Consider the following 23802-nt stretch of genomic DNA (forward strand, 5'->3'; position numbering starts at 1 on the left):
TGGATGTTGTTTTTTGTGTTACTACGTTTTTCAGAATATTCAAAAGTAATGTTCACATTTAACATTTTAAAAAGACATTTTGAACGTTTAGAGAACATTCAGAAATAACGTTTTGTCAACTAAAAAACGTTAGCAAAACGTTCATGGAACATGTTTTGTTAGTTATCCTAATCTTGGAATCTTCATTTGGACGTAGGCTACACTTTGACTCTTTGCTGCTTCAATGGCGTAAATCCAGTAGCATTTAATACCATCACAATTCAAAACAAAAGGCGCTTTCTGGAAATGCGATAAAACGCCAAGCAAGAAAAGATGCCTGGACGAGAATGGTCCACGTGAGTTCCAGTAATATTTTCCATATGCGCACATTTATTATAAGAACTATTCGCTTTGAAAACACCCGCTTGCCCAATACACTTTTTTTTAGGCTCGCGCAAACCTAGACAATGAGATCTTTAGTAGGTGACCATGCCCGTCCCACTGAAACTTCTGTACAGGACTCGGTGTAGATAGTTTCTGTGATTCATTTTTTCCCAGAGGAAATGTCTGATACTATGATGAAGCGAGTGAGAGTTGTTGTTTTCATTCTACTGCTGTGCACCACCAACAGCTGGGGTAAGTGCGTGCTTGCTATTAAAATTAAGAAAAGCAGCAAAATAATTACTTACAAATTCTCAGGGTTTTGAACGTATTTCAGGATTAGGGAGTAGCCTACATAGAAATGTCTGCTGTTCTGTCAGAACTTTCAGTAGCAATGGTTGCAAAATGTTGCTCTCAACAGCCTTAACTTCTTTTTTGTTCATTTTTTTTATACTGAACATTGCTAAAATTCTAGATTAATGCACGCGCACGACCTATCTGATATCACTAACTTACATTTAAAATTGTTGGTATAGAATTATCACAACGTGAGAATAATTCAAAGGGGTCTAATTTTTTTCTTGTAAGTTTTTGTAAGGTCCTGTAATTTTTAATTATATTTGTGAAAACGTGTAAATCAATAATTAATTAATAAAACATTAGTTTTAACGCTATTTGTGACGTGTAAATCAATAATAATCTAGACCAGTGGTTCTCAAAGTGTAGTATGAGTACCGCTAGTGGTACTCAGGCTCCCTCTAGTGGTACGCAGAAGAATCACTAATGTTACAATACATTTTAATTTAATGTTTATTTGAGGAAAGATTTTTTTTTTTTTACATTTAAGTACAGTACGGTTTTAATTTAACTTTTAGCTACAACAAATTTTAATTTCATCATTATTTAATTTTATTTAGGCTACCTGTATGTAAGCACAGTGCAGTGTTAATGTACAAACTGTGTATTTACAATGTTAAAGTGGCTGACAACAATAAATATTCTGAATTAAAACTGCCTCGTTTTTTAACTGTGCAGAGCTGTAGCTGAATAGTTGGGCCTACTACGCTACTGTATTTTAATATTGGTCATTATGGTGGTACTTGGAGAACCAAATATTTTCTGAGGTGGTACTTGGTATAAAAAGTTTGAGAACCACTGATCTAGACTAAGTAAGGACATAGTTTGTCGAACGTTCGATGTTTGGAGTTAGGATTGTTTCATATTTCCAAATAGATTATGAGCCACATATAATAAATAATGCAAAGACGTGTTTGTGACAGAAAATATTTCTAAATATTTTATATTTGCAAATAATTTATTTATGAATAATTTGTTAAACTCCTAACATGATGGCTTTTTGATCTTGTTCTATTTATGTGTGAATGTTTAATTTCTGTGAATCTCTTTACATTTATTTGTGGATCAATCTGTTTATTTGGAAATATGAATTATAATACTAATCCTAACGGAAAGTTGATATAGGCCTAATCTTCTCCGGGTGAAAGCAACTTTGGTTACTGAAATGGTAATTGAAAACACTGTGAAAGATATTCAACTATTTGCATAACAGTATGCAAAAAAAAATGTCTCCCGCCACCAGAATATAAAAAATATACTCCTCATTGATATAATTGTAATGCCATTCTCATTTTGCTGCATTATTTGGTCTCTAAAATCACTATGGATCCCCTCCCCACCATAAAAACATTTTACTTGTAAAACTGACATATAAAATCACAATGTTCTGTAAGTGTATACCTTTATACCTGCATTCAGGTAAGAAGATGCGCTGGTGTACAGTATCAGAGCCGGAGCAGAGAAAGTGTGCAGAGCTGGCCAAAGCACTGGTCGCTGTCCTTCCACCTGCAGCTGTCGCAGCCTTCGCGCGCCTCTCATGCGTGAAAGCTTATGGCACCGCCGACTGTATTAATAAGATACGAGTGGGTGACATGATACTGCATAAGCTGAAATCTATTTTAATTTAAAAAAATCAACCCCTGAGACATAAATGTAGACTGTTTACATTATGTCCTCCTCTCTTGTCAGGATAATAAAGCTGACCTAGTGACTCTGGATGCTGGAGAGGTGTATTCTGCAGTAAAACAGTTCGGTCTCACAGTAGTCGCAAAGGAAATCTACAAAGATGGTATCATACAAAATCCTTATGTGTTTACATATGCATCACACTCAGCAAGCGCTAACATTTTAACATCTTCCTTTAACACTTTGTCTCCTCCTCCATCTCCCAGGTGGCTGTATTCTTGCAGTCGCGGTGGTCAGGAACAATAGCTCTTTTGATATGCGCTCTTTGCGGGGAAGTAGGAGCTGTCATAGTGGAGCTCGCTGGACTGCAGGTTGGAGTCTCCCTTTGGGACATCTCCTTTCTCGAAACCTACTGCCCTGGGCAGAGGATGAGCCCCTCAGTCAGGGTAAGACGACCACAAATCACAAATTGTATACAAGTGGTGTTATTGTTGACTAAAATTAAAAATGTCATTATTGTTAATTGAAATAAAATATCGGCCACTTTATTAGGTACACCTTGCTAGAACCGGGTTGGAGTACTTAAGTCTTTGTGGCATAGATTCAACAAGGTGCTGGAAACATTTCTCAGAGATTTTGGTTCAAATTGACATCATCCACCACTAAAGGTGCTCTATTGGACTGAGATTTGGGAACTGCAGAGGCCGTGAACTCATTGTCATGATTTGAGCTGGAAGTAGCCATCAGAAGATGGGAACACTGTGGTCATAAAGGGATGGACATGGTCAGCAGCAATACTCAGGTAGGCTGTGGCATTTAAACAATGCTCAGTTGGTGCAAAGTGTGCCAAGAAAATATCCCCCACAGCATTAAACCACCACTAACAGCTTGTACCGTTGATACAAGACAGGATGGAACCATGCTTTGATATTGTTTACACAAAATTCTGAACCTACCATTTGAATGTTGCAGCCGAAATCGGGAACCTCACTCAGACCAGGCAATGTTTTTCCAATCTTCTATTGTCCAATTTTGGTGAGCTTGTGTAAATTGGAGCCTTTCTCTGCTGACAGGAGTAGCACCCGCTGTGGTTGCCCATCTGCTTCAAGCTTCGACGTGTTCAGAGATGCTGTTCTGCAGACCTCAGTTGTAACAGAGTTACTGTTGACTTTCTAGCTTGGACAAATCTGGTTCTCCTCGAACCTCTGGCATCATCAATGCATTTTCACCAACAGAACTGCCGCTCACTGGATATTTTCTCTTTTTAGGACCTTTCTCTGTAAACCCTAGAGATAGTTCTGTGTGAAGATTGTATATTGGCAGTTTCTGCTGAAATACTTAGATCAGCCAATCTGGCACCAACAACCATGCCACGTTCAAGTGAAGTGAAATGTGAAGGCCAAGTATGGTAACCCATACTCAGAATTTGTTACATATAAATGCTCCCAACGAGCTGGATGGCGCCTCGCATGGCTGACACCGCCGTCGGTGTATGAATGAGTGAATGAATGGGTGAATGTGAGGCAATATGTAAAGCGCTTTGGTGGCCATGGGTCTTTTGAAAGCGCTATATAAATGCAGTCCATTTACCATTTTTGTACAGTAGTGAACACACACACTGCAAACCGTGGACACACGCACCCAGAGCAGTGGAGATGGTCCTCACTGCAGAACACGTGAGGGCGGGGTTGGATCCAGATCCAACTCCTCCCACTTTACATATAAGAAGTGTCTCGCTGCAGCCTGCGGTGGACATCCAACCCGACCCACATCCAAGTGTGACATCAGAAGCCATATTGTATTGGTCATGTCAATCACAGTACTGATTGTCTACACCAGGGATCCTCAAAGACATTTGGGTGATTTTCACTCTCTACTTCCTGTGAAGTGATGTATCGATGTTCCCATCTTCCCTACGCCGTTCGCAGTACCCTTCGGACTGAACATGTTCGCTCCCTTTGGATTGGAATCTCACTTAAGATGGCGGAATACCCTCTGAAGTCCACTTCGCAGTCCACTTACGGTCGAATGGAACGCACCCCCAGTTCCCTGCAGAGTTTAGCTTTAACCCTAATCAAACACACCTGCACATGCTAATCAATGTTTTCAGGTTCATAAGAAAATCACAATTAGGTGAATTTGATCAGGGTTGGAGCTAAACTCTGCAGCACATTGGCCCTCCAGGGCAAGATTTGAGGAACCCTGGTCTACACCAAACACTGATCCCTAAACCTACCTGTCTCCACCCCCTGGATCTCGTGAGGAGCTACAGGAGCAGTGGGCAGTTATTTTTGCTGTGGCGCCCGGGTAGCGATCAGGGGTTTGGGTGCCTTGCTCAAGGGCACCTCAGTCGTTTCCTGCTGGTATTGAGAATCGAACCCGCATCGTTACCAGTCTGACTCTCTGACCATTATGCCACGCCCACGACTGCCGCAAAGTCACTTAAAGCTCCTTTAATCCGATGCTCAGATTGAACTTGATCTTGACCATGTGACCACTTGCTGCCTTGTGACTGGTTGAACAGGTGTACTTAATAAAGTGACCAGTAAGTGTAAATATTACATAAAAACCTTAAAATCTACTATATTAATATATAAATAACACCAAAACAACACCGTAACAATCGCTAAAGGATCAATCCAGAAAATTCTGATTAAATGGATTAAGTTTTAAGTGATTTCCCCGATTTTTGTTGTTGTTTATATATTTCACTTCCAGTCACTTGGAAATTTGGATCATAACCTAGGGAGTATTCCGTGATGTTCTCCCAAACAAAGTTTTCAAAACTATGCATGATTGTGTCGAGTTCCCAGTTCTCATATTTTGAATGTTTTGTCAGCGGTTAGTGCTTTCTTCAATGCCAGCTGTGTACCTGGAGCTTCTACAATGGCAGCCAGCCTTTGTTCCTTGTGCCAAGGTCAAAAGTCATACATTCGTCAGAAAAATTTCCATTGCGAGACATCTCACAGCGAACCATTCTACCACAACCAAGGAGCACTCAGGTTCAGATAATCCTATTTACGTCTGTATCAGTGAGTCACTGCCGAGGATAGGATCTTACAGTATGACTCTTTTTCTTTTAGATGTTTGCAGTCACGGGCTGGAGATGTTGCCTTTGTGGATCACACAGCTCTGGACAGCATAGATGGTTAAACATCTTTTTATTTTAACAAATTGTACATTCATGGTATAACATGTATACTCATATGATGCACTAGTGATTAAATCCTATATGAGATGAAGACCCTCTCTTTCTCGTTTCTATTTGATCCCTTTACTCAACAGAAAGTGAGAAAGATGAGTTCCGACTGCTGTGTACAGATGGTACTCATGCTCCCCTCAGCAGTTTTAGAAAGTGTAATCTTGGACGAGGCCCTGGAGGGGGTTTGGTCACACGAATGAACGTCCGTAAAATTGCTCGGAAGTTCTTAGTTGCTGCCCAGGTATGCTTTGTGTTGAAGCCTAAAGCTGCCACATAAACTTTGCCTGATCCGACCAACCCGTACTGTAAAGTTTTAATAACAAACCAGAAATGACTCCATCTCTTTTTATTTATTTGCTGAGCAAAGTGCAAGGATGTCCAGACTCGGCCCTGGAGGGCCACTGTCCTGCAGAGTTTAGCTCCAACTTGCCTGAAAGTTTCTAGTATGCCTAGTAGGACTTAGATTAGCTGGTTCAGGTGTGTTTAATTGGGGTTGGAGCTAAGCTTGTCAGGACAGTGGCCCTCCAGGAACAGGATTGGACACCCCTAGCAAAAAGATGCAAAGTGTCATGTATGCAGGGCACATAACGGTATACTACTAATATATTTTTCATTAATTACAAACTCAAACCTGACACAAACCCAGAGTTTAATAGTACATGGAAAAACTGATCTTAAAGGGGATACAAAATGAACATTCTGTCATCATTTACTCATCCTCATGTCATTCCAAATCTCAGACTTTCTTTTGTCTGTGCAACATTCAAGAATATACTTTGATGAATGTCCCAGTGAGTTCATTTTTGGGTGACCTATCCCTTTTACAGATTGATGGTCCTGCCGGTGTAAAATTGACCTCAGGCGATGTTCCTTAATAATGTTATTAGTACTTGGCTGATTTCAGTATCTTATGAAAGAGAAACAAATCTTTGCTTCTTTGTTTTCTTTGGAAGATGTCATTTGGGTGGAGGGGAAGGGAGCGTCAGCGCTTCCAACTGTTTGAATCAGCAACCTATGGTGGGAGTGACCTTCTCTTCAAAGATGTGACTGAGAAATTATCAGTTCTGATGGAAGACATGGATGTGAGCCAGGTTCTTGGACTGGACTATGTGGCCTTGCTCAAGGGCCTTGGACATGAAGGTGAAAGATTGCTTTGCCCTCTGTACCATATCATCTTTGAAATGATAAGCTTAGCCTTTAATTTGTGCGTGTGTGGTTAGGTAGCTCGCTGGAGGACAGTGTGGTGAGGTGGTGCTGTATAAGTCATGCTGAACAGAAGAAATGCGAGCAGTGGGCTCTTAGCATAAAATCAGATCCTCTGGTGTGTGTAAAAGCCTCATCTATGAGTGACTGCATTGAGAAGATCAAGGTCCAGTAAGACGATTTTTCAGCAATTGTGATTTATGTATAAAAACACATCATTTCATTTTTTTATAAAAAAATATTGCAGAATACGGTTTCATCACCAAAAATGTTTATGGCCTGTTCATTTATAAGTTTACCCCTCATTTGCAGATATATGTAAATTTGGTTCTGTAAGTGATTTTTCAGTGTAATTTTACTAGTATTGTTATAGTTTGTATTAATATTTTGAATTTTAACATTTATTTCCATTTAATTTAAGTTTTATTCTTTTTGCTATGAGCTTTTTTCATTTTATTAGTTATATTTAGCTTTAATTTTTTTTACTTTTTTCAGTTTTAGTATTTTAGTACTTCTACTTAAACCGGTTTTATTTCAGTTATTTGCCAAGGCAACATTTCCAGTTTCTTTTATGTTTTTCATCTAATATTTATATTTTATTTTTTCACATTTATTTAAATTAACGAAAATGTTTTTTAATAGTTTTAGTTTTGGATATCTATACCAAAACACGTGTGATTGTCTCGGTGCCTAAAACAGAATCAATTTTTAATTTTCACAGAGGGATGAGGTGGATGCTGTTTCTCTGGATGCCACCCATGCTTTCATAGCTGGGAAATGTGGCCTTGTCCCTGTTGTGACTGAATATTATGGTATTTAAAACATCCAGATTCATACTCACTCATGCCTTCAAGTTCATCTCACCCTGATTTGTTTTTCTCTTTGCTGGTTCATTTGAAATTTAGGAGAGAAATGTGGGATTCCTGAAGGAGCTGGTGGCCATTTTGAAAGTGATGGTAATAAGAAATTAAACTTAACGGGTTTATCAGAGCTTAACATAAATGATGCATCCCTATTATTATGTCTTTACAAAATATATTTGTGTCTGCAGAATTACCATCAGTGTATGGTGTGGCAGTTGTACGTCGGACAAGCCGGAGTTTATATTTTGGAAGCCTGGGCGGTAGACGCTCTTGCCACGGTCACATGTACAGCCCTGCTGGCTGGGTTTTACCTGTAAGACACATGCTTAGCACAGAGCACAACAGCAGCGTCCCATGTGAGCCGAATAATGGTACTACATTTTCCTCTCTATTGCATGGTATCTTTATCAAATAGTAAAAGGCACAATATGTAAGATTTTTGGATTAAAATATCCAAAAGCCACTAGAACAATGTCATATATATTGTGGACTTGCATTATCCCAAATGTTTTCAAGAATGTTTAAATCTAGAGAAATAAGCAATTTTAACCAGGACATGGACCTTGTCCGTGCGTCGCCTATCAATCACATCATACCCACGTTACCCACTATTAATTTTGTAGAAACCATGGAAACACCAAAGACGCTTTAATATATTATATATTTTATTAGACAGGTGAGCAACACATTCATCGACAGAAAACTCATCAGTGTTATATAACACAATTAGTCTTATTGTTTAACTCTTGTTTTATTTATTTACAGTGAGTACCATGTTTTACCATGCCTAATATCGATCTAGTTTACTGCAGTGTGCGACAAGTGTCTCATGGTAGCCGCCAAGCGAACACACAGAGCACATTATAACCCCTTCCAACACACTCAAATGTATCTAATATGATAAAACAGCGCTGCGTTACCCCACATATGTTTGACCGGAAGAAGCAGAAGTGGTCGTTTGCGGCATAATAAAAGCTCCACTGCTCTCAAGCCGCGTGGCACACTTGACTCTCATTAGCAATCGCTCCAGCGGCCTGGTTCCACTCCAGCGGCTTTCAGCTCCACCCTGCTTCATACTACTGTAACATTTATAAATCTTTTAATACATTACCTCATCCATGAATATGATTTCTGCCTGAGTCCCGTTGGATTCTTTTCCACCGGCTGTAGAGGTGAAGACAACATCCCCCATGATTCCACGAAATCAAGGTGTAACCAAGCTACATATTTTTTTGAATAAGCAGCGGCCAAACTTACATACTGTGGCTTTAAATATAATATTTTAGTTACCTACATTTAAAGAGAAATTATTATACTCTTTTACACAGTCTTTGATTTTTGGGGTCTTGTACTTGAATGTACAAAAAACACGTATTATTTTCCACATATTTTACATGGTTGCGGCACCTCTCTTCTCAGACTTTCAGTAACACTGTTTAGTTTCTGTTTCTATGAAGCCCCTCCTTTTAAAAACAGCAATGCGCTCTGATTGGTTGGCTGGATCAGCGCCTTGGGAAGGAATTATTTAAATGAGGAATATTGTGATGTGTACTTCCCGGAAGAAATGTCAAGACTACAATCGAGGCGTTTCCAGGAGTTCAAAAAAGTGCTCAATGATACAGAGAATAACTCCCTTTGGAGTGGAAACACTAAAAATAGTTGAACATTTAACTTACTCTGTTTTCAGTGTATGCTGAGGTGTTTTGGAAAGGTTGTTTGCCAGGAAGTCAAGGCAATCTTTGTAAGGTGTGTATGGGTGGGACTGAGGAAGCTGCCACCAAACGGTGTGCTGACAACCATAATGAGCGTTACTATGGCAATATGGGTGCATTAAGGTGAGGAACAGTTCAAATAAAATGGTATACAGGAAAATATGTCTGATCACCCATTGCTAGTGTACTATAGGGCAACCATACATCTTTGCAGGCATTAAAATGTATTTTACTCCAGATGCTTGGTTGGAGACCCCAGTGGGAAGAGTTTTGGAGATGTGGCCTTTATGGAACACCACAATCTGGAGAGCAACATTGAACGTAAGATATACACACTGAGAAATGTCATCGATATGAATCTTATTGATAATATGTGTGATGTTTGATGGACAGGTCTAAACACCAGTGGCTGGGCTGAGGGTTGGCTCACTTGGGACTTTGAGTTGCTTTGCAGCGATGGCAGTCGGGCTCCTCTGACAGAATGGAAGACCTGTAACCTAGGGGCAGTCCCTCCAAATATCGTTATGACACGTCCTGTTCTTACCGCTCGCATTTATGACCTCTTAATGAAGTCACAGGTCTGCACACTGAAAATATAATTATTTAATTGATTTGGGAGTCTTTTAGAATCCGAATACTGATATGTTTTGCGCTATAGGAAACCATAGCAGCTCGTCCAGATACTGGGTTCCAGCTGTTTGAGTCTCAGCAGTATGGAGAGAGCGACCTGCTCTTTAAAGATGCTACAAAGTGTCTCGTTCACACCAGTCACATGGACTATCGCACCATACTGGGAGACGAGTTCTATTCACAGGCTGAAAGCATCTTTAACTGCACACACTCAAGTAAGAATAGAAAAAAAATAATTATTATTATATGCAATGCATACCAGTTACTTGTTTGCATGTATAATATTATGATCACTGGATTTTTAAAAGAGTTTGATTTGATAAAAAAAAAATGCACATAGATAAGTACAATGTCTCTTATTTCAGTAATTATTCATGCATATTTTAATTGGGGCTTTATTTTTTTTGACAGATATCTTGCAGTTCTGCAATCAAGATGTGTGCAGCATATTCTAAACAACCTATATGAAATGGCATTTATGCCAATGTTAAAAAGAAGCATGGATCATATATGATTTCTTTTGTATCATTCCTGACATGCAATAAAATACTATTTGAAGATATATTTTATATCTGTGTGTGCAAAACTGGAGTGTTTATCAATTTTATCAAAGAACACAGATGGAGAGGTTTCAGCGTGCCTGAAAGCGAGGACGTTCACTAAACTACATTTACCATCATGCATGCACTTGTGTAACAACACGGAAGTTCTCATTTTGACGGCCGCTACTGCTACTGTACTATGTTCACGAAATAGAAGACTTTTGGTGCTGAGGATTTTATTAATACAGGTATGTTGTTAAAGTAATTAGTTGTACATCTGAAATTTGTTAAAAATACATATTCGCACGTGGCATAAATGTCCGTGGCATGTTTATTGTCCTAGCTTGACATTTAAGTCAAGTGAGTTGGGCACATGCATTCCACCTACTTTTTCAAGTTTTACTCAAAACAAACTTCTTACAGACGTAACAAAACTGTGAATTAACTGATATGGCTATTTCATCATTACGTTTTTAGCGTGATAATTGACTTTATGGTCGAATACCATTGAATGTATTGGACAAGATTTATGTTCAGTAATGATTTCATACATTGCACTTTAAGTTTTATATTATGCAATAGTCAACTATTACTGTTAATTTATAGACCAATCTTTGTGCTCCAGTAATGGAAGCGTGTATGTTAATTTGAAAATTGAAATCATATGTATTTGATTATATATATTTTTATATATATTGTCAGTATGTTTTTGAAGTAGGGTTTGATTTTCTTTAAATAGTGATGTTTTTGTTTGTTTGTTGTTGTTGGTCCAAACACTACAATGACATGTATACACACACACACACACACACACACACACACACACACACACACACACACACACACACACACACACACACACACACACACACACACACATACTAAACTTAATTAGTAAATATTATATATTTCAGACCATAACATGTAATGGTAAAATTTATTGAATAGTTGACAAACTATTGTGCAGAACACTTTGTTGTTGATAAAGAGTTTGTTGCTGTTGTATGAACAGGTCTGTAGATGTTGTTGCCATGGAAATCCCTGCCTCCACGTGTGGCAGTGGGAAGATGTGCTTCTACAATACAAGCTAGTGTACAAAGATTTGTCCCTGCAAGTGGCTCAATTGACTCCAGTGCTTTGGAACAACTCCAGGCCTTTGTGTCACAGGCTTCGCGGCTGTTTGTAATTAGCGGTGCCGGACTCTCCACTGAATCTGGAATTCCAGACTATAGATCAGAGGGTGTGGGACTGTATGCACGGACTGACAGGCGGCCTATGCAACACTCAGAGTTTGTGCGCAGTGCCAAATCGAGGCAGAGATACTGGGCACGGAACTACGTGGGGTGGCCACAGTTTTCTTCACACCAGCCTAATTCAGCACATTTAGCATTACGGGACTGGGAGGAAAAGGGAAAATTGCACTGGCTTGTCACTCAGAATGTAGATGCCTTACACTCAAAGGCTGGACAACAGAGACTTACTGAACTTCATGGATCTACACACAGGTAACTAGATCTACAGACAGGTCTACACAAACAGTCAAGTTGCCTTTATTTCTCTAACGCTTTATACAATGCAGATTGGTTAAAAGCAGCTTCGCAGTAAAAAAAAAAGAGATAATATCAGTGATGCAAACTTTATCAAATATGAGACAAATTCCAATCCTGCTGTAAAGGAGCTATAAAAAAGGCAATGGTGTCTACTCAGCTCAATACTGATGATAATGTTTTATTTATAAAGCACCTTTCCCAGGCTCAATGTAATACAGGCATAATGTGACCGAGGTGTAGCTATAGGTTCAATAGTATTGGACCAAGAACAGAACCCTGAGGAATACCTTGAGTGAGAGGGGAAAGGGGAGATTTGAAGTTGTGTATAGAAATGAATAATTGTCTGTTAGTGAGATATGATGTAAAACTTGAAAGAGCTCAAGTCAGTTCAGTGTTGGTTCAGTTCAATAACAGTGTAAAATTCATCAATTATGAAACACATTAAATTTCAGCCGTAAAGCAGCTCTACAGAAAACAATAGTGTAATCATCCAGCTCAAATTAGTTCAAGTTTTGTTCATATCCGATATTCTTCATTGTCAAATCAATGACAGCACACGCTTAAAGGGATAGTTCACCCAAAAACGAAAATTTGATGTTTTTCTGCTTACCCCCAAGGCATCCAAGATGTAGGTGTCTTCGTTTCTTCAGTAGAACACAAATGAAGATTTTTAACTCCAACCGTTGCTGTGTGTCACTCATATAATGCTTGTCAATGGAGTCTAATTCTATTAGAGAAAAAAAAACATGGACAGACAACTTCAAATTAAACCCCGCGGCTCGTGACGACACATTGATGTCTTAAGAAACGAAACGATCGGCAAGCATTATATGAGTGACACACAGCAACGGTTGGAGTTAAAAATCTTCATTTGTGTTCTACTGAAGAAACGAAGACACCTACATCTTGGATGCCTTAGGGGTAAGCAGAAAAACATCAAATTTTCGTTTTTGGGTGAACTATCCCTTTAAACAACACAGGACCCTGAAGTGTCTGCAGAGACCGTGATTAGACTCCCCCTGCAACTGCCTCATCGGCACGGCATCTCAATAAACCGGCGTGTTGACTCAGATTGTTCAAATATTACAATTAAATAATACTTAAATCAATATGTCATCCTCAATAAACCCGTCTCCAGTGTGTTGCCTCCGATCATTCGAATATTGCACTTTAATAATTATTTAATCAACATCATCCTCAATAAACCCGTCTCCAGCATGTTGCCCCCGGTCCCTCGAATATTCTGATCTATTACGACCTCTGAGCTGTAAAGCTGCCAGAATAATAATAATAATACGCTGTTTGTTAATTGGCCAGAGGAGAACTGGCACCCCGACTGAGCCTGGTTTCTCCCAAGGTTTATTTTTCTCTATTAGGTCACCTAATGGGGTTTTGGTTTCCTTGCCACTGTTGCCTCTGGCTTGGCGTGCTCAGTTGGGGACACTAAATTTTTCAACTAAACATCAAAATAAATCTAATTAATAAACTAAATTAACCATTTAAACTAAATTACTGATCGAATTATTGATCTAAAGCCCACACTGTCACTTTAAGATAATTGAAATGAACTGATGACATCAGCGTTTTTTCCAGAATGGCTATACAGCTGAATAAAATTATGCTGCATTATTTTCCTGTTTAACACTGTAAAGCTGCTTTGAAACAATCTACATTGTTGAAAGCGCTATATAAATAAAGTTGACTTGACTTGACTAAAGCATGAACCAGAAGTTGCGATTAGTCTTTTCTTCCCTATTATGACATATCTGAGTGAAATTGCTTTTCAAACAAGAAAAAATTATATGGTGGGACTTTTTTTCCATCAGGAATTGATTGGATTGTTGTTTTTTTCTGTGACAGGAAACCCTAAAAAAATGGCAATTTTGATTTCATGGTGACTTTAATGATCATTGATTTATATAGATAAAGGGATGTAGAGTATAAGAGGGAAAAAAAGCTATGTTCTTATTCTTTCATGCAAATGTATGTTTTGCCTAGGGTTGTGTGTTTGGACTGCGGCCAACTGACTCCCCGTGCCGAGCTTCAGAAGCGTTTTGCAGCTCTAAACCCTGGCTGGGAAGCAAGTGCATGTGCTGTGGCCCCAGATGGAGATGTGTTTCTGGATGATGAGCAGGTGTTGACCTTCAGTGTACCTGCATGTGATGCCTGTGGCGGTGTACTCAAACCTGAGGTGACCTTCTTTGGTGATGTAGTGAACCGGACTACAGTTCACTTCGTGCATAAAAAGCTGGCTGAGTCTGATGCAGTGCTTGTGGCTGGATCTTCTCTTCAGGTGAGAAATGTTTCATCATTGTCACTTTACAAATACATTTACTGTGCACCTAGAACAGGGTTACTCATTCCTACTCACTGGCTGTTTTTATGGTGAGTGGATTTAAAAGATTTGAATGAAACCCCCAGGATTAAAGTAGACGTGCCATTGTATTTTATAAATATTGTTGGCTAAATTGTTTGACAAGTTGATTTTGTTCCTCTTTTGTGAGTCGCTTTGGATCTGCTAAATGCATAAATGACAAGAACACATGGAAACTACATCAATAAAAAATAATTTGAAATGTTAATAAAAAAACTGTACTAATATCTCAATGATACTAAAATGACAATGATCCCCACTACTAGTTACACCCCTACTCCAGTGTACCTTGTTGTAATTTTCAAAATAAACCAATTAAAAAGTTCTTGAGTAGTTGGTTCAGGTGTGTTTGACTAGAGTTTGAACTAGTTAATGAGTATCCCTGACCTAGATAAGGCAAAACAAATTCTCCTCGTTGACTTTTGGGACAGTGAAGGCATCTGGTTTCCTTTTTCAGGTTTTTTCTGGGTACCGCTTTCTACTCACAGCTAGTGAAAGAAAACTTCCAATAGCCATCGTGAATATAGGACCTACAAGAGCTGATCATCTCACTGACAACAGGGTGAGTGCTCGCTGTGGAGAAGTGCTGCCAGCCATCCAACTCACCTGAGAAACGGACTATTTTCCTTGAAGCTTTTCTGAACCTCAACACTCGATCCACAGCTCATCATAAGATTACTGGAACATAGTTTTGTTTTGGTTCTAGGCTGCTTGCATAATACAACAGATCTCTACCTCAAGTTACAAAATGTACCATATTAACACATTCTTGGTTAGTTAGCTAGTTTAAAGTGCAATACAGAATAAAGCATCGGTACAAATGAGTTGTTTAAATAATATCTTTAAAATTATAAAGTGGGTTCATAGAGACATTTGCATTTCCCAAATAGAATGTAAAGTTACCCAGCTCCTCAAGAATCAATGTGGGAAACATTCATGATGATTACTTTCTAAATGAGCTGTGTGGATTATAACTTCTTGTTTTTATTTAATAATGGTGGTTTTGTTAAATATTAATCACTCTTATTTATATATATTTTGATTATGAATAGAAATATAAGTGAACATATCAGGATGTTTTTAAAATGTTAATCATTTGTTCTGTCTGACAATAAAAGTCTAGCCAATTTTATTTGTATAGCTCTTTTCACAAAACACATTTCGAAATGATGATGTTAAGGTTTTTAATATCTTAATATTTTCATGCCTAAAGTCACATTTGTGGTCAGTATCTATCAAAAGTGGTCCCAAGGAAGTAACAGTGCTGAACCAGTGACAGGGTCATGGACGGCCAAGGCTCATTGATGCACGTGGGAAGCGAAGGCTGGCCTGTTTCGATCAAACAGATGAGCTACTGTAGCTCAAATTGCTCAAGAAGTTAATGCTGGTTCTGATAGAAAGATGTCAGAATACAGTGCATCGCAGTTTGTTGTGTATGGGGCTGCATAGCTATAGACCAGTCAGGGTGCCCATGCTGACCCCTGTCCACAGCAAACTTCCAGGGAAGCCCCAATAAAAAAATACACAAAAAAATAAAGATTCAAACATTAAACTTTATTTGTATTAAAACAGAAATACATATCTGCTTCATATGAAATATATATATATATATATTTGAATAAAGCTTTGGAGTCAAAAAAGTTGAGATCCAACACAATGTACACATTTGTATATGTTGTTTGGTACGAAATCTACGTAAAACTGAAAATATGTTGTGTGTGGAAAAGAAATTAAACAAACGAATAAACCATGAATGTAATTTTTCTGAGAAAATAATACATACAATTGTAACACTAAAAGAAACATAAATCATGTTTATTCAAAGGGTCACAGCGGGCAAAGTGACGGCATCCCTAGAAAAGCAGAGATCAGTCAGAACTGTCTGTTTGTTAAATCTCTCTCTCAAATGCTCCGTCCACCGTTGCATATGACTTTGTACTTCTGACCACAGCTCCTCAGGAACACTAAATGAATAAAGACAACAGCGATGATTTATGTCATGTATTTGCCATGTGACCCAAACAGTGCACACCATCAGTGGTGTCATACACAGACAGTTCCCAAATCCCTTAGTTTGGTCAAACCAGTAGGAGGCTGGATAACCTAACAGGATTCCAAAGAGAGTACACAAGTTCCAGTCTTTATACAACTCCTCTCCCAACACAATCACAGATGAGCCTTTGTCCAGCTCATTCATAAAAAATCCTGAAAGACTTTTGATCATACCCTCAGTTCTCTTTTCCAAGCCAGCCAAGACAGGTTGTTTTCTTGAGGAGCATACATCAATCAGAAGGAGACTTTTGCTTTGGAGCAGTTCATCCAGGTGGGACTGAACAGTGGCAGGGTTAAAAATGAATGTGTTGTCATCAATGGACAGAATCCTTAGTGGATTGGTTACAACTTCAGACTCCTGTAGTGAACTGAGGTACAGGTGAAGCTGTTCTGGAGATGCTGCATTACTGTCATACAACAGCGCAGGTTTGACGCCCAGATCCACAGCCAATATTTGAACAGTCACATCAAGACATGCAGACGGAGATAAACGTTTTTTACGAGGGCACAATAACTTCTGAGCGGCCGAAATTAGCATTTCTGTGGCAACCATTGAGCCCCTTTCTATGGACACATATAATTCAAAATAAAATGTTTGTTGACAGCAGGATAGACAATATAACTTAAGCACTTAATTAAAGGAGGCTCACATTCAAGCATTGGTGTGGTCCATAGTACTGGTGTTGTTGAAAAACAAGTTTATCGGTACGGTGTTTTTAACGAATCGAGTAAATGATTCATTGAAGATTCACAAAAGATTCTTGTTTCATACTGGAGTGTAACCTGCGCAAATAACACTGAATGAATCTTTTTGTTGAAGATGATTCAAAAGATTCGAGTCATGGGGTGAATCAAAATACCATCCTTTAACATCCGGTTAAGACTTTTATTTTGAAATCTCTTTGAAACGGAAGTATGCGGTATGCTGTTTGACAACTTGTACACTTGTTAAAAACCAAATGGCAAATACAATAGGAGACTACTGTAGTGTAGTATCATAGAAATATATTTATGATGAAGCGAATGTAGCGCTTATTTTTCACCGGCGAAATTCGGTGATTTTGTTGTCAGTGATTTTAAACAGTTGAGTTAAAAAAGTTAAAGTTCACCATGGGCTCTGAGGATGTTCTCAAGAGTGCTTCAACACTGGCTTCTTATAATGTCCTGCTTCAGGTAACGTTACTATTAACGATCGTGGACGCACATACAGACAGACACTAAATACACTTTTATTAGAGATATATAATAAAGCAGTATTCCTCTTGATATGCTTTATATTTCAGGTGATGTTTCGAGTGTTGACATTTCTCTTGAATGCATTTACTTTGCGGTTTGTGTCCAAGGAGCTGATGGGCGTGGTAAATGTTAGGTGTGTTTACAGTTACACAATATAAACTCGAACATTTGTTTGAATTGGTCACAAATTCCAACGTTTTGCTTTTGTTACAGGTTAATGCTGCTCTATTCTACAGTGGTGTTTCTGTCTAGGGAGGCGTTCCGAAGGGCGTGTCTAAGTGGAGAAGGGGCAGGGCGTAACTGGAGACAGGTCATCAACTTGTTATGGCTCACGTAAGTACTAGAAACTTGCTTTTGGTTCATTAACTGGTTAGTTCACCCAAAAATGAAAAAAAATCTGTAATTAATTTTCTTATCCTCATGTCGTTCCAAACTATATTCCAAACCCGTAAGACCTTCGTTCATCTTCAGAAATCAGAGAGCTCTCTGACCCTCCATAGACAGCAATTTAATTACCACTTTCAAGGTCCAGAAAGGTAGTAAGGACATCCTTAAAATAGTCCATGTGACTACAGTGGTTCAACTTTAAAGGGATAGTTCACCCAAAAATGAATTAATTTACTCATCCTGTATGAGTTTCTTTGTTCTGCTGAACACAAAAGAAGATATTTTGAAGAATGTTTGTAACCAAGCAGATTGAGCAACCATTGACTACCATAGTAGGGAAAGAAATACTATGGTAGTCAATGGTTGCTCTATCTGATTCTGCTTTGTTACAAACATTCTTCAAAATATCTTCTTTTGTGTTCAGCAGAATAAAGAAACTCATACAGCTTTGGAACAACTTGAGGGTGAGTAAATGATGACAGAATTTTCATTTTTGGGTTAATGTTTAATGTTATCAAACGACGAGAATACTTTTTGTGTGCAAAAAACATAAAAAATAGTGACTTAATTCAACAATCTCTTCTCGTCTGTGCCAGTCTCCTACGTTGTTAACGTAGTGCAAACAGTGCAGCACTTCAGAGTTTTACGGCACAACGACGGCTCACCATTGGCTAGCCCCTCTGTCAGCATCACATGTATGCGTCGTGGTGCTCACGTGAACAGCGTTGGCCACGCTTCGAAAGTGCTGCACTACTATGCCAACAGCATGGGAGACTGGCACAGACAAAAAGGATTGTTGAATAAACTTGTTATTTTGAGGGGGTTTTGCGCACAAAAAGTATTCTAGTCATTTCACAAAATTAAGGTTGGACCACTGTATTCTCATGGACTATTTTTACTACCGTTCTAGGCCTTGAAAGTACTAATTAAATTGCTGTCTATGGAGGTCAGACAGCTCTCGGATTTCATTAAAAATAACCCTCTTACGGGGTTGGAACGACATGAGAGTGAGTAATTCATGGCAGAATTTTCACTTTTGTGTGAACTAACCCTTTAACTTTTCTGTTCATTTCCATGCTTTTGTTGAAGTCATCTGCTTGCATTATTTTAACGTATTTTTTTTAAATAATCATGTTTGACAGCTAAATTTGTGGTGAACAGCTACATTACCCATGATGTACAGAAATTCCACCTATTGAGAGTCACAGACAGCAAATTGCATGATGAATATTTTATCTAAAAATGTTGTTTGTTTTTTATTCCTTTTCTTTGACTTTCTTCTCAAACTGGCAGATTTCCTCTGGGGTGTGTGTGGGGTGTGTTATTGGTGTGTGTGTGGTGGTGGGTGCTCCAGGCACCTGATCCAGAGTCCATCCCACATTATGTTCCCGCTGTTGGATTGTTCTGCCTGTCTGCACTTACAGAGCTGCTGGCTGAACCTCTTTGGGTTCTTGCACACGCGCACATGTTCGTCCGTTTGAAGGTGTCCTAATACTTTAAATTGCATTTAATAGAATCATTGTAGATTGAATAAGATGAACCTATCTGATCAAATAATGCATATTCACAGGTGATTGCCGAAAGCTTAGCCATGATTGCTAAATGTCTTGTTACGGTAGTGCTGGTGGTCTCAGCGCCTCAATGGGGGCTCTATATCTTCTCTGCAGCCCAGGTACTGAAAGTATACAACATTTATAGTTTTCAGTTGCAATACCTTTCAGTATGTAATCTTAATTCTGTGTGTTTTTCCTTTGACAGTGTGTCTATGCAGGGTTTTTGCTCCTTTGTTATGTGTTATACTTTGTCCATTTCCTTGGCTCCGAGGAAGCAGACAAGAAATTGTTCCCTGTTCGTCACATAACAGAACTTCTGCCATCTAGGGTGGATCACGAGGTGTGACTTATTTTACAACACAACACCACATTGGTCTGTTGTAGACTTTTTCTTTCAGTGTAACAACTACGCTGTACGTTTGTTTTTGTTTTTTAGCCACTGCTAAACTGGAAGTTGACCACACTAACCTGGAGCTTTTTCAAACAATCATTTCTCAAACAGATACTTACAGAAGGTACGTGCATATCATTCTCAATTACAAAGTACTAGTAGTAGTAATAGTTTAAATGCTGTTGATAAATATTTCATTTTGATTTTATAGGCGAGCGTTATGTGATGACTTTTTTGAATGTGCTTAACTTTGGAGACCAGGGTGAGTTTGTACATTCATACACACAAGCTACACTGCCCGGCCAAAAAAAAAATGCTGTGAAGTTATTTCCATCAAAAGGTGCATACATTTTTGGTCAAGATCTTATATTGACAATGCAAGATTCAAGCACTCCGTAAAGTCTACTCCAACACATCCTAAAGACTGCCAATTAATTTAAGGACGGGACTCAAAGGTGCCAATTCATGTCCCCCCCAACCATTATTTCACAATTTGAGCCTGATGAATCTTGACATTGTCATCCTGGAATGACCATGATGTGTCTTCCTACATGGTTGTTTACATATAACGCGCTATAACATCACTGCAATAATGATCCAATCATAGACTCTAGACACCAGACACAGTGGCTTTTTTTGGCTTGGTAGTGTATTATATTTTATTAAATATGATACTATTCTACACATCATAATTCTCTTTACTTATTTTTTTTAAAGGGGTTTATGATATAGTAAACAATCTGGGCTCAATGGTGGCAAGATTTCTTTTCTTGCCCATTGAGGAGAGTTTCTATGTGTTCTTCGCTAAAGTCCTGGAGCGTGGACGAGATGTACGACAACAAAAACAAGTCAGTATCAATTTATGGTCATAACTTTATTTAGTGCAGCCAGCCAGATGTGGGTTGAATAATTGTAAAATGCTGATTGGTCCACAGGAGGACGTTTCCATGGCAGCTGAGGTACTGGAATGTCTTTTGAAGCTGGTGCTTTTGATTGGACTGATCATCACAGTTTTTGGTTATGCATATTCTCATCTAGCGCTTGACATCTATGGTGGGGAGCTTCTAAGCAGCGGAGCTGGTAAATCACAAATATGCTTATACTGGATGCTAGATGTACATGCATCGTACAACAACAATACATTTTCATTTGTGTGCGTGTACCATACAAGTTTAAATGGTTTGTTTGTGTATTTTGCAGGGCCAGCTCTCCTACGGTGTTATAGCTGTTATGTTCTGCTGTTAGCTATTAATGGAGTAACAGAGTGTTTTGTTTTTGCTGCCATGAGCAAAGAGGAGGTTGACAAGTGAGCAACACATAATTACTATATATACACTACTGTTCAAAAGTTTGGGGTTGATATGTTTTTTCAAGGCTGCATTTATTTGACCAAAAATCTTGTAAAAGCAGTAATAATGTGAATTTTTTATGTTTAAGATGTAATTAATTCCAGTGATGGCGAAGCTGAATTTTCAGCATTACTCCAGTCTTCAGTGTCACATGATCCTTCTGAAATCATTCTAATATGCTGATTTGCTGCTCAAGAAACATAGATTATTATCACAGTCAAAACCCATTGTGCTGCTTAGAGGCATAATATGATTAAATATCCGAAAAACTCTACAACAATGTTTTATATTTTGGTGACTTGCATTATCCCAAACATTTCCAACAGTGTTTAAATCCAGAGAAATAAGCAATTTTAACCATTGCTTAATCAGACCGTGTCCGTTTGTCGCCTGTCAATGACATCATATCCACGTTTCCCTCGATTTCCAGTTTTACTTTCTTAGAAACCATGGAAGCACCAAAGATGCTTTAATATATACGCTTATATATTGTGTGTTTGATTAGACAGGTGAGCAACTGTTTGGATACATTCATCGACAGAAAAATAATCATTGCTATATAGCTCAACATGGTTAGTTTTATTGTTTGAATCGCAGGTTTTCTTGATTTACCACGAGTACCGTGTTTTTACCATGCCTCAGAGACAATTTTGTCAAGTGGCGAACATACCATAATCAGAGAGAGCTCATACAATATTTTTTTTTATTATTTGCATGTCATTTAGCAACAAAAGTGTTATTTGTTTCGAATAAGGGACCTCAAGTGGCTAAAATTACATATTTTTTGTGCAAACCATGATACAATTTTTTTCAGGATTCTTTGATGAATACATTCATTTGCATTCAGAATTCAATTTAAAAAAAGACAATTGTGTTTTTTAACTTACTGACCCCAAGTATGTGGAGTGTATATATGTGAAACACACATATATATGTGTGTATGTGTATGTTCAGAAATTTACATTTTATGAAATTGTTTTCTCTCTCTCTCTCTCTCTCTCTCTCTCTAGATATAATCTAGTGATGCTGGGCCTGTCGGCCTCTTTTCTGCTGCTTTCTTATTGGCTAACCTGGATGTTAGGAGGCATTGGCTTCATTTTGGCAAATTGCTGTAACATGGCTTTACGAATCACTCACAGTATTGTTTACATACATCGATATTTCCTGCAAACTGAATATTCACCGCTGTGGGGGCTCCGCCCACATTCTGCTGTCATAATTACACTTGGAGTGAGCTCCATCCTCACAGCCTTCTCAGAGGTATCATTGTTTACATTTAAATATAGATAAAGTTGATGAACAAATTCAAATCCGATTCAAAACCATTTTGTCTTTCAGCGCATGTTCTGCTGTGATGATGGCTGGTTGCTAAGGCTGGTTCATCTTGCCGTGGGGGCAGTTTGTCTCCTGGGTGTGGTCATCACAGTGTTTCTAACAGAAACAAGACTTGTTGAGTTTGTCAAAACTCAGTTGCTACCCAAATACAGCAAGAAACTTACATGAATGTACAACTTACATACTTTGAAAACACCTAAACTTTCCTGAGGTGAGGTTGACACCAACATGTCATGGACCAGATTTTGCCTCGTCAAACGTTGGCAGATTTGAAAACTGTGTAATATTATTCAACATATTTTGTTTTCTTAAAACGATGGGAATGTTTATTCCAGAAGACGCACTACCTCTCAGTTTTTGCTTATGACATCAAAAGAAGTTCACTTAGATGCTGACAGTTTGAAGATTCTTGTCCATACCTTATAGAATATTTTATTGTTATTACAGAACAAACACACAGAATATTGCATTGTACTGCAAAGATATCAAGGGGTTCCTCAGTGTGTAACTACTTTTCCAATGTGCCTGTCATTCCCATGAAATACTACTTTAATGCTTGTGTTAATGAGCATATCAAAGGTGTACATTGACCAAATATTTTGTAACATTGTACCTTTTACATAACATTACTACTAGATATACTATTAGCCAGGACACTCTTGCAAAAGAGAGTTTTAATCTCAATGGGCTTTTTCCTGGTAAAATAAAGGTTATAATAATAATAGATGTGTAAATCAGTGGTGAACTTTGTATAAATGGCATGTATGTATAAAATGGTAATGTAATAAATTGAAATGGTCCTGGTTACAATTGTTTTTGAAAAAAAAAAACATTTTAAATGAGACTGGGAAATATTGTCTACTCTTCTAATATTTGGGTACAAATAAATGTACTGAATGTACTGTTTTGCAACTTTGATTTACATACAATACCATTATCTGGTAACTAAGGTTTTTTTAATACTTTCATTCAGCAAGGATGCATAAAATGGTAAAAATTCATAATAAAGTCCCATTTGTTAACATTAGTAAATGCATTAGCTAACATGAAATAACGCTGAGCAATATATATATATATATA

General features: G+C 38.2%; 4 protein-coding genes across 4 annotated transcripts; 3 read left to right on the forward strand and 1 right to left on the reverse strand.

The window, feature by feature from the left end:
* Positions 1-214: 214 nt before the first annotated feature.
* sxph (saxiphilin) lies at positions 215-10535 on the forward strand. Its single transcript, XM_079840438.1, has 17 exons — positions 215-615; positions 2137-2300; positions 2407-2506; positions 2610-2789; positions 5183-5345; positions 5427-5491; positions 5629-5786; positions 6499-6685; positions 6766-6914; positions 7470-7560; positions 7654-7704; positions 7800-7982; positions 9299-9446; positions 9562-9644; positions 9717-9901; positions 9982-10168; positions 10365-10535. The coding sequence occupies exons 1-17, from the start codon at positions 543-545 to the stop codon at positions 10406-10408; spliced, it is 2211 nt and encodes a 736-aa protein (XP_079696564.1). The 5' UTR covers positions 215-542; the 3' UTR covers positions 10409-10535.
* Positions 10536-10631: 96 nt separating this feature from the next.
* sirt4 (sirtuin 4) lies at positions 10632-15930 on the forward strand. The gene is made up of 4 exons (XM_079840477.1): positions 10632-10743; positions 11508-12000; positions 14044-14338; positions 14877-15930. Exons 2-4 carry the CDS (start codon positions 11516-11518, stop codon positions 15027-15029), a joined length of 933 nt encoding a protein of 310 aa, XP_079696603.1. The 5' UTR covers positions 10632-10743; positions 11508-11515; the 3' UTR covers positions 15030-15930.
* A 175-nt stretch (positions 15931-16105) lies between these two features.
* Positions 16106-17231, reverse strand: cUnh1orf74 (chromosome Un C1orf74 homolog). Its single transcript, XM_079840481.1, has 2 exons — positions 17122-17231; positions 16106-17035 (listed from the first exon to the last, which is right to left on the reverse strand). The coding sequence occupies exon 2, from the start codon at positions 17022-17024 to the stop codon at positions 16239-16241; it is 786 nt and encodes a 261-aa protein (XP_079696607.1). The 5' UTR covers positions 17025-17035; positions 17122-17231; the 3' UTR covers positions 16106-16238.
* Positions 17232-17368: 137 nt separating this feature from the next.
* Positions 17369-23748, forward strand: rft1 (RFT1 homolog). The gene is made up of 13 exons (XM_079840444.1): positions 17369-17644; positions 17755-17840; positions 17921-18040; positions 19388-19577; positions 19665-19766; positions 19853-19987; positions 20084-20162; positions 20250-20300; positions 20756-20886; positions 20974-21118; positions 21239-21344; positions 22398-22647; positions 22726-23748. The coding sequence occupies exons 1-13, from the start codon at positions 17582-17584 to the stop codon at positions 22888-22890; spliced, it is 1623 nt and encodes a 540-aa protein (XP_079696570.1). The 5' UTR covers positions 17369-17581; the 3' UTR covers positions 22891-23748.
* Positions 23749-23802: the final 54 nt, after the last annotated feature.

Source organism: Gobio gobio (genome assembly GCF_949357685.1).
Source record: "Gobio gobio genome assembly, chromosome: 17".
NCBI lineage: Eukaryota > Metazoa > Chordata > Actinopteri > Cypriniformes > Gobionidae > Gobio > Gobio gobio.